Raw genomic sequence first — 11,234 nt, forward strand, 5'->3', positions numbered from 1 at the left:
TATAGTTTTGTGGTGGCACAAAAAAGACTTGTGAAGCTTTATATTAGAATGACCACACAGATCACCAATATTTACTAAAAACTGTATAATATGAACACACAGTATCATCCCAGTACAATTATGTGGATTTAATGTACAGTGCTACTTAATATGTTGGCGCTATATAAATACTGTTATATTTATATATTAATAACAGCTATGTAGTATGGGGTTCAACCAAAGTCCATTTAGTTTAAAACTCATCATGCACATCAAAAAAAGACTGCAGGATCAGCATGTTTGGATGATGGAATTTATTGCATGTCTATATTTATTTACTTGTATTTATATAGCACCAACATAATACATATCTATGGTTTATATTCAGGTTTATGGGTAGGTGCTTAGTGTACATCATGTATTGGTAATAAGTGATGAGACCGGACTGTATGTGTCTTCCATTGACATTGTCATAAGATAAAGAGCTTACTTGTCTCTTCGCTCTCGAGAAAAATGTTTTTAGGATTTTATTATACCTGTAGGCAAAATCTTCTTAAAAACTCTGAATGCCATGGAGAAGAATTTGATCCAATGTCTGTGTCTCCATCTGAGAGATCCACCTCTCTGTTTGTCCCAATGATTATTATCACTGATAAGAAATAGATGGGCACACATTTTATTATCATTATGATTTATTTGTATATATATAGCACCAACATATTACGCAGCACTGTACATAGTCCATAGTCATGGTACATTTTGGAGTTGTCTGTTGGTATTATTATTATTATTATTAATAAACAGTATTTACATAGCGCCAACATATTACGCAGCACTGTACATAGTCCATAGTCATGGTGCATTTTGGGGTTGTCTGGTATTATTACTATTATTATTATTATTATTATTAATAAACAGTATTTATATAGCACCAACATATTACGCAGCGCTGTACAGAGTACATAGTCAAGTTACATTTTGGAGATGTCTGTTATTATTATTAATAATAACAATAATAATATTAATAATAATAATAAACAGTATTTATATAGCGCAAACATATTAGAACAAAAGATTCTGAATGCGTCCAAGAATATTTACCTCTCTTCGATAGTTTCAAATGCCAACTCCTAGAGAATAAAGATTTTCAAATAGAAAGAGAGAAAGCAGTGGGTTTTTTTTGGCAAGTTTTTGTATGTTCTTTCTATATAAACATAAAGGATAATATTTGTGCTAAACAAAGTTCTGCTACTATTAATAATGCATAGCTCACCTATAAAGTGGAAAAAGTGTTGAACAATACATTGAAATACAATAGAATAAAAGAGAATGTTCTCCATGGCTGACGCGTTTTGCCTAATAGAGCAAATTTTACAATGGGTACAACTCCTGGAGACAGATGTCTACAACCCAGCACAGACGTCAGATGACTCAATGGAAACAATGTTTGGTGATGATTTCCAGCGACTGATGAACGAAAGAGCGCTGCACACACATTACCATTCTGAGTGGCGCCCCATTGTGCTTTCCTCTATAGGACAATACTTGATCGTCCTCACTTGGTCTTTCATCAATCTGCCAGATGAGGGGACTGAGGAACAGCTTTGGAAGAACTCTGTACACATGCTAGATTTGCACCCAAGATGAACACATCGTTGGGCAACAATCATCCAGAATGTGTGCTTAGCTTTAGAGGGGAACTCCCCCCAATTTGGAAGAATTTTTCAAATTTTCTGTTGTATTTTTGGTACTAAAAGCAAAGACATTTTTCCTAATGGCACAGAAACTCCAAAAATAAACTGCTGGTGGTTTTATCTTTTCTCTTGCTCCTTTCGGCTATGTATGGGTTAGAACTTTTTACATACTAAAACAGTTTCCCTTTAATAAAGCATAAATCTGTGCACCGTGCACACCCTAGAACCACATACAGACCCCTGATGGATATCAGATGATTACTGCTGGAAATGATCTTTCATGATCCACGACGGATGAATGAATGAGCTCTGTGCACACAGCTCCATTCTGTTCTATATGGGGGAGGGGGGATGAACAAGCAGCACCCAGCTGTGCTCTCCTTCATAATTAAATTGATGAACGACAGCAAAGGACCACTGTCAGAATTTCAGGGAATCATCTGACGGATGCACATAGTTTATGACTTAGTTCACACAGCTGACAGTTAAACAGTGCAGTTAGTTCTTAACAACTGCATGGAAATGTACTTGCTTCCAATTTGAGTTACGTTATGTTTTTGCAGTTAAAAGGTGTTTGCTCAGGTGTTGGGTAGAATTGACCACTGACTGCAAGAAGTGTCACTGAATGGAAGATTTATCATGAACCCTTGCCACCTCTTATTATTCTCACTCTCATTCATTTAAATATTAAGAGGAATGGGGTCACAATAGTTGGTGCAACCACCTTGCTACTGCAGCAAGACTATCAACGCGCATGAGCCCTTATTCATCAAAGCAAAGAGCAATAACACATAGCAGCCAACAAGATTTCACTTTTTTATCGAACTGACCTTAGTAAAGTGTAACCTGCTATTATGATCTTAGATTGTAAGCTCTTCTGGGCAGGGTCCTCTCCTCCTGCTGTGTCATTGTTTGTATCTGTCTGTCATTTGCACCCTCTATTTATGTACAACGCTGCATTAAATGTTGCTGCTATATAAATACAGTATAATAATAATAATAATTACTGTATTTGCACATCAGCCTGGATCTTCTGTACAGAATAGCTTCATATTTAGAACCATGCATAACCAACTTCTACCACCAGATGGCACCAGAGTACACCTGTAGACCAATGCAAAGTTCTCATTAGTAAAGTTCTGCTTGTCACATTTTCTTGCAGCAAAAACAGCACAGCAGACGAGAGCAGCAAGCCAAGTGCTATCATGGCCAGGAAGAAGGGGATAAAACGCACATGTGTGGTGGTCATCTTGTCTCTGGCAGTCATCTTCCTCCTGGGAGTCCTTGTAGGTGAGTTGATGAACTTTTGCAAGTGATACAAAGTTTCAGAGGGAACAATATGGAAGACACCAGCTGGGACTGAGCCAGGCACCACTGAGTATAGACTGCACATTGATATAATCAGCAGGTCTGCAGTGCTCAGCTACTTGTCTGGCAATGTGCAGCTGCTGGATCATGTTTGTTCTTCCTGCAGAAAGAAATGTATTTTGTGTTTTGTCAACATTGTTTCTTATAAACAAATACTGAGTGTAATCACAGTGCAGTATCACTGCAAGAAAGGCATGCTCACTGCTGATTGGAGGATTCTGTTTAAGTAGGGGCAAAGGGGTGTTTGACTTGAGCAGAGAGGCTGCTGCTTCCACATAGATCAATGTTCCTTCTCTAAATAAGAGCCAATTTACAGTGGCTACAGACTAGCTAGCTGGCAATTACTGTGACCCCTTAACCCCTACTATGGCAAACACCTACTGAATGATTGCAAGCTCCTCCTGATGGGGTTAGCAAGGTTCATGTAAACAAGTCCTTATGCTGGCAGTGACAGGCTTTTCTATTCTGGAAGTGACTTCTTTCCCAATTATGGTAACAGATTGAATGTGCACTTTGTCAAAGCACTCATGTCATACCGTGCATTAATAAGCATTGGGTTATAGTATCCTCTTTATATTAAATGGGCCAATAACACACCAGAGTGGGCCAAAAAACATGTATTGTCTCTTCTAATGCATTGCAGCACAACACTTAGGCTACGTACACACGTGCCATAATTGTCGTTAGAAAACAAACGATTAACAACCGGACAACGATTATTTAGAACAATAGTATTGTGCACAGTTCTGTACATGCTGTAATGATACGATCATTCAAATATAATCCAGCAATAATGTAGACACGCTAGATACGATGGTTTGATTGATGCAGGAAGTGACATGTAAAGGAGAAAGTGTATCACAGAACAATCCACCATCACTGAACGACCGTACACACAATAGATAGCCAGCGATCGTCACCCAATTGGATTTGCCGGGACGGTTGTTCATTTCCAGTGTCATTCTTCGTTCATCGACGTCGTTGTGCACTTTTTTTGTTGACAATGATCGGACGAACGGTCGTTAATCGTTCATTTCCAACGATAATTATTGCACCTGGCTACGCAGCCCTATTGCAGTGCACTGACATATGTATTAGTATGTATTGATGTAATGCACATAACATGGATTGCATCGGTTGTAAAGTCCTGAGACTTTGCACGTCTTTTGTGTTGATACACTTGCAATGCACTTAGTTGATTGGAAATGAATCAATTAGGAGTAAATGATACAAAATAAGAAATTCTGCAATTTATTTTTTCTTAAAGTCAGCCTGCCCTTTGTCCATGCAATGCGCGCACCTTTCCATGTGAACAGATGCAAAGGGATTGAAAAGTATTTTAGAAATATAGTAAGTTTTTGGGTATTAAAATTTGAAAGCTGTCATAGTAAAATCAAAAATAGAACGTTGGGACCAGGATAGTTCTTCTTTTCTTTTTAGAGTGACCATGTTAGCACAGGGTCTCTTGGATATAAAAGCATTACTTCTAAAAAAAAAAAGCATGGATACACTTACCTGTCCATCAGGGAACATTGAAACACATCCTTCTGTTTGCTTCCTGGCTGCAAAATTTTGTGCTTAAAGCGGAACTATCATTAAAAAAAAAATGACACCAGTATAGGTGGAATGCTGGTGACTCAGCACTCTGGCCTTTGCAGCGCTGGGTCCTAGGTTCAAATCTTGGCCAGAACACTATCTGCATGGAGTTTGCAGGTTCTCCCATGTCTGTCTGGGTTTCCACTGGGTACTCCGGTTTCCTCCCACATGCCAAAAAAACATGCAGTTAGGTTAACTGGCTTCCCCCCAAAAATTGACCTTATACTACATTAATGACATATAACTATGAACATTAGAATGTGAGCTCCTTGAGGTACAGCTAGTGACATGACTATAGACTTTGTACAGCGCTCTGTAATATGTCGGTGATATATAAATACTGAATATTAATAATCTCTCCATGATGTGATGATCCATGATAGTCATGCGCTGTGCCGTAATTCTTCTACATTCCGGTGTGGACTGGACATCAGGCACCACCATCTTCTGGACCCTTTTTCTGTCGTCACCGGACCTCACACTTTTCAGGCACGAGATTGGGTGATGGACCTCTGGAAAATGGACCTCATTGTCAATGCTGAGATCGTTGTTTTTTAAAGATGAAAGCCCCGTCGTGAAGGTCAGGCATGCATAGAAGGAGCAGTCCGCAGCCTCTTGGGATATGTGACCTATGTATCCCAGGAGACTGCAGGTTTCCTAATCAGTCTTTACTTCTGTAAAAAAACAAAACAAAAAAAAAATGTGGTGATAGGTCAGCTTTAAGGTTTGTAGAATATCTGCTCTCCTGCTGCAATCTGTGGTTTCTTTCTCTGTCCCATGCATCATTGACTGGCAGTTGTAGAAACCTCCAGAAAATTGGAGAACAACCGCTGTATACCTTAATAACTATTCCAGTTATTTATACCACTTCCAGCTGTCCATATGGTAAACAACACCCTACACATAGAATCCTTTATATACTTCCTATATATCACTTCCTAATATTACCTGCCACGTCTTTTTAATACCTTTGAAGTACATTTGGCCATCTCACATATAATGAATCAACAAGGATTAATTGAATTATTTTCTATGCACGTTGTAAATAGGTATCCGCTTTGTGTTTGGGTTTATTTATTTATTGTTAACATTATTGGGGCCACATAGATGTTGTGAGACCATCCCTTCATGTGCATGGTTTGTCTATTGCATGGGTCGGCAAAGTTTTATGGCCACCAGGCCGGGCTAGGCGGGATCACACTAGGCCGGACCCGTCCTAATGGCTCTGCCCACCACCAGGGAACGCCCCCCGAAGTGAAATCCCTCTCCTCTGTATGCATTGTGGAGGAGAGGGATTTACCTTCAGGGAGCTTTCCCTTTTTACCGCGGAGGTGGAAGTATCAATGTCGGCCGCGGTAAATAGGGGAGCAACTGCAAGGGGGCGGCAGCAGAGCTCTGGCGGCTCTGGAGCTCCAGTGGCTCCGGCTCCGGTAGTTCCTAACGCCCCCTGGGTTAGCCAGAACGAACTACTGGCTAGGCCGTATCTGCCCTAAAGGCCGGAGTTTGCTGACCCCCTGGTATATTGCATTCCACTGCATGCTTTTCTCAGGGCTGATATTGGATGAGATTTGGTGTGTGTACAGTGCTCGTTGTGCTCATTGGAACGACCGTCCTGGCAGATCGAAGGATGAGGAACGATCGCAATGAAAGTGAAGGGGAGAGAACACAGTGGGGTGCCACTCGTTCGTTCTCCCTTTTCCATAGAGGAGAATGGCGCAGTATGATCAGTGCTCGTTCATGCATCGTGCAGTCTTTTGTCGTTGGAAAGGATGTACGTAGCCTACGTCTTGCAATGCACAGTATTACATGCCGGCAAGGTGCATTGATTATAATAAACAGCACCTCCGCACACATGTTCCATGCATTACTGTGCATTTGTTTTGCATTACTACAGTTTATATTGCAAATATATAACAAATAGAAAAATGAACTGTGGCTGCATGGTGATTATTTTGGCTGCAATCCCGCGCCTGGAAGTTTTTGTAGGTGAGGCGGAAATTCTTCATGTTTGGATACAAAGCTCAAATTTCAGGTTTAAAGCTTTTCACATGGCACAATGCATAAGACGTACCTGGCTATTGTATATCAGAATAGACGGGTTTGTAATGTAAATAACAGGTTAGTATTGCCAGTTCTCCAAATCCTGGTTGCTAATCATATTTGGAGTTGGCCTTTTTGTTCTGTTATTGTTCTGCAGGATTTGAGTGCATTTATAATGTCATGAATGCGGTCCACATATAGATCAGGACTGGTCCATCAGTGAGTTCCAGTCCTGTGCAGACCAAATACCTGCTGGGTGACATTTTTGGGTTGCTGTTTTATAATCATTGGCTTTTTATTGCTAAAGAAATGTAATTGGAGAATCATTGGATTTGGTTCAGTTGATAAAATTTGTCATTTGCAATATGTTATAGAACATGCGTGCTTTGGTAATGTCATTCAATTTAAATGCAAAGTAAGACAAGATTTCCCACCGTTTCTCAAGTACCTCCCTGCATATGTCATGTGAATCAGCATTGATTTTATTACTGTATCATCCACTAACATATGGATCAACTGGATTCTAACACTACATTGCACTATAACGGAATGCACCAATGTGAGGAGCTTCATGGATTATAATGGAAATTAGTTTCTGTGAACATGCACACCATCACATTCTAATTAAATGCAAGTTCAAGTGAATATTTTTAATGAGCCAAGCCAAGTAAATCCAGAAAACAAAGATGTATGTTAGGCTGCAGAAAAGCTCAAATGAGCTTCATATGAGTGACAACTCCGTGGTGGGCTTAATTAATAGAACAGTGAACTACTTTATTATTATTATTATTATTATTATTATTATTATTAATAAACAGTATTTATATAGCCCCAACAAATTACCCAGCGCTGTACAATAAATAGGGGTTGCAAATATTGGTTCGATAAGCTGACGTGTTTCGCAGAACAATGTCTGCTTAGATTAGACAATAAGTCAACAGAAGGGATGAAGGCCTAAATTCAAAAAAGAAATGTTGGCATGCAGTCTATTTGGCTTTCTGTGCAATGCAGGCAGATCATGGCTGGTAGTAAAGACTAACTAGGTAATACACAGAGCTTTCTGAAACTCTCAGCACCCGGCCTCAATACTGCTCTCAAGAGCCCTCAGCCCTGAAGCAAGCAGTTGGCTGTCACCTAGGAGGAGTCATGCCAATATAAAAATGCAATATTGTATGGATGTCCGTTCTGGAAGAGTGGACATTCCTAAGCAGGTAGCATGTGCATGCAGATGCCTGATGGTGAGCCTGGATGATTGAAAGGACTGAAATCCAATGAATACGTTGGCTTGGTCAGGCTGGGAAAGGAAGGGCTAGATGATGCTGGATGTCCTTTAGCTAGAAAATGAGGCCGTCTCTATCTGACTGGCTGTACACATTATGAGAAGCTCACAGTGTGCATTGAAATCAGAGAAAGCAATTTCAGGGCAGGAGAGGAGTCTGTACAACTGTGCAAGACAGATGGGAAGGCTAGATTTAATGAAGAAAAGTCTGGAGGGCAGCTATAACTCTGTAGTAAATCACCCAACCATATTTGCTGCCATTGCTGGAAAATAAGAAAAAGGGGATCTTTTTGATTCCGTTTCTGTTCTGGTCCAAAGTTCTTATATTTTCACCCACTGGGGCAGTTTTTTTATTATTTCTTTTATGATGCCATTCTTTGCCCTTTTGCCCCCAGGATGGCTCATCAAGCCAGCGGTAGAACCGAAGGATGTCTCGTATCATGCTGTAAACATACGGAAGGAGCTGACAATGGAAATGAAGGCGGAAAACATAAAAATGTTTTTGAAGTAAGTAATGCACTTTCTTTACATGTAATACATACAAGAACAATACATATTGAGGGTTTTCCTGGATTTTGAGATCATTTTACAAGTATTCCAGGTTTCAAATTCATATGGAATGAGAGGAAAACACTTGGAAACAGTGGCAATGTATCAAAACTGCAGGACAAACTTTCAAATCTTGCCCTATATGTGGTGGCTGCATTTGTTTTCCTTATATATTTTTAATTTTCACTTAGTGATCCTGGCAGTAGTACACATGCTGTCCTAGGGTGACAACACCTGTATGTAAGGTGCAGCAGCTGTCACCCGAGGACGGCTGTCAGTTTATGAATGAACCAGTAATCACTTACTGATGCTTTCACTACTGTTGTTGCATATATAAGGTGGCTGCAAGAAAAGGAGAATAAGGAAGGATAACAATTATATTAAAATCTATGAATCTATGATATATAGATATTACATAGGAATGTAATACTCTGGAATGTAGTGCATAACATGGCCGTAGCTTTGATCCATACACCCACCTCCTTCCCGTCATGAAAATATTCCAAACATTTTAATCCCTCAATATTGAAGTATAGCTGAAGTATAATGAGTCAGAAGTGTAATCCAAACTTCACATATCTGCATAGCTCAGCAGTGTGTTTTGATTGATACTCATATTACTATTTTCTCATCTTTTTTCAGGGATTTCACAAAAATTCCTCATCTGGCCGGGACGGAGCAGAACCTGAATCTAGCACACCGCATTCAATCACAATGGATGGAGTTTGGGTTGGATAGTGCAGAGTTGGTGCACTACGACGTCTTGCTTTCTTATCCCAACAGCAGTAAACCTAATTATATATCTATGATTGACGAACATGGAACAGAGGTGAGCTGATGGGGGTCTATGCTCATAGTATTAGGATTTAGTGTTTGGTAGAACTCTGATCACCAGTAGGATAAAGTTTTCTCTGCAAGCATCTTATACTCTAGATCAGCCTTTATTTATTTTTTTTACATAGAGGAACCCTTGAAGTAGGATTCAGGTCTTCAGGAACCCCCTTCTATAATTACTATATCCACAACAGTTTATTGGATAGGTCAGTATATTGGTGGTCAGTGGGAAAAATCCATCTTACAATGGTGGCCAGTGGGAAGAATGGACCAGAGGAAAGAGCTGATAGATGACCTCATGAGTCTTCAGTTCTTTTGCTGCCTAATCATAATCTAGGGCAGCCATTTTCAACCCTGGAGTTCCTCCAAAGGTTGCCAGGGATTGATTGCGTTTGACTGATTGAGCTCTCATGATACCGACCTCATAGTTTCATGGCAAATGCCATGACAGGGTCACTACCATAACACCAAAGTTCTTTTTTAGTTATCTGTAAGGGAGCCATTCTTTCTACTGGCCAACACCTGATAATTATTTCAGTGGTTCTCAGAGGTAGAAAGGTTGGTAAAGGCTGCTCCACGGCTTTGACCATTGGACTTCATCCTTAGGCCACTACTATTGTGGAAAATGCATTAAATTTGGGCTAGGGATGTTTATTCAAAAGTTCCCCACCTTGGTAAAATGGTATCACAGTATCTCTTGACAACTGTCTAAGATCTTTGGCCATCTTTGGAGATACACATGGGTGTGAAATCTTCCCCTGGGCAATAATCATCTTCCAAAGTCGGCAATGGTCAGCACCAACTATTCTCAACCAGGGTTCCTCCCGAAAATGCCAAGGGGTTCCTTGAGCTGTGGCTGATTGCTATCCCATGGTGCCTGCATAGTTCCAAGGTCATCACCACTTGACAGAGCAATCTGCATGAAATTAAGTTAGAGTTCCATGATCATGCAGGTAATTATTGCAGAAAGGGACAGGCAATGTTCCTTTTGCAATAACCTGTCAAACCTGCCTGATTAAAATAATCTACCTGCTAAATAAAATGACCAAAAATCCGAAGGAGGCGACAAAGAAAGAAGAAGATAGTGGCACCTGATGTAAGAAAAAGAGAACAGGTGAGTAACACAGGATTTAGTTCCACTTTAGTTTCACTTTTTTGGCTGTCTCTAATGGTGGCATTCTTACCTTTAAGCTATGGGGGACATTCCTATTCTTAAACCCCACTGAGGGGTTTCCCAACAACCAAAAATGATTCAAAGCATTCCCCAGGGATAAAAAGGTTGCAGAAAGCTGTTATACACTGAAATCATGAATGGGTGGTGGAGGAGAATGTTTGCTGTGTTGACTCTTGTAATCTTCATAGGATAGCTTTGTTGTCCTCCTGAAGACCTAACACCTATATAAGCTAATCAATATTGATTTAAACTGATACTTTTTTTAATCTTTAGATTTTAATTTTTAAAGAATATTTTTTCCAGGTATTTACCACTTCTTTATCAGAACCACCTCCGGATGGATATGAAAACTTCACAGATATAGTCCCGCCATATAATGCCTTTTCAGCTCAGGGGGAACCGGAGGTAAGCAGCTGTGACCTTGGTGTCTGGACATAATCCATGTCTACATGTTTGTTTATTGCACATATGCAGTGCTGACATTTTCCATGACACATTCTTCTGTAGTGCAACCTGTTAGTTAATTTTTTCTATGGTGGTGACATGAATACATAAACACACTAGGAAAAATGTAGGTGCAATTTATGTAGGTGGACTAAACCGGAGTATCTGGAAATAGACCCACACAGAAATGGGTACAAAAACCAAAAAAATGTTGACTCCAGCATTCAGTGCAATGAAGCAAACACCCTACCATCTGAGACATTGCACTCTGATTTAG

At 40.0% G+C, this 11,234-nt stretch overlaps 1 protein-coding gene across 1 annotated transcript in view; it reads left to right on the forward strand.

The window, feature by feature from the left end:
- Window positions 1–2,836: 2,836 nt before the first annotated feature.
- LOC140324544 (N-acetylated-alpha-linked acidic dipeptidase 2-like) overlaps window positions 2,837–11,234 on the forward strand; it is a gene marked incomplete in the record, with an annotated part of 38,620 nt that continues 30,222 nt past the window's right edge. Inside the window, 4 exon segments of the mRNA XM_072402537.1 lie at window positions 2,837–2,963; window positions 8,352–8,463; window positions 9,148–9,334; window positions 10,817–10,918. Of these exon segments, the coding sequence (XP_072258638.1) occupies window positions 2,879–2,963; window positions 8,352–8,463; window positions 9,148–9,334; window positions 10,817–10,918 (486 nt within the window).

This window comes from Pyxicephalus adspersus, chromosome 1, assembly GCF_032062135.1.
Source record: "Pyxicephalus adspersus chromosome 1, UCB_Pads_2.0, whole genome shotgun sequence".
Lineage (NCBI taxonomy): Eukaryota > Metazoa > Chordata > Amphibia > Anura > Pyxicephalidae > Pyxicephalus > Pyxicephalus adspersus.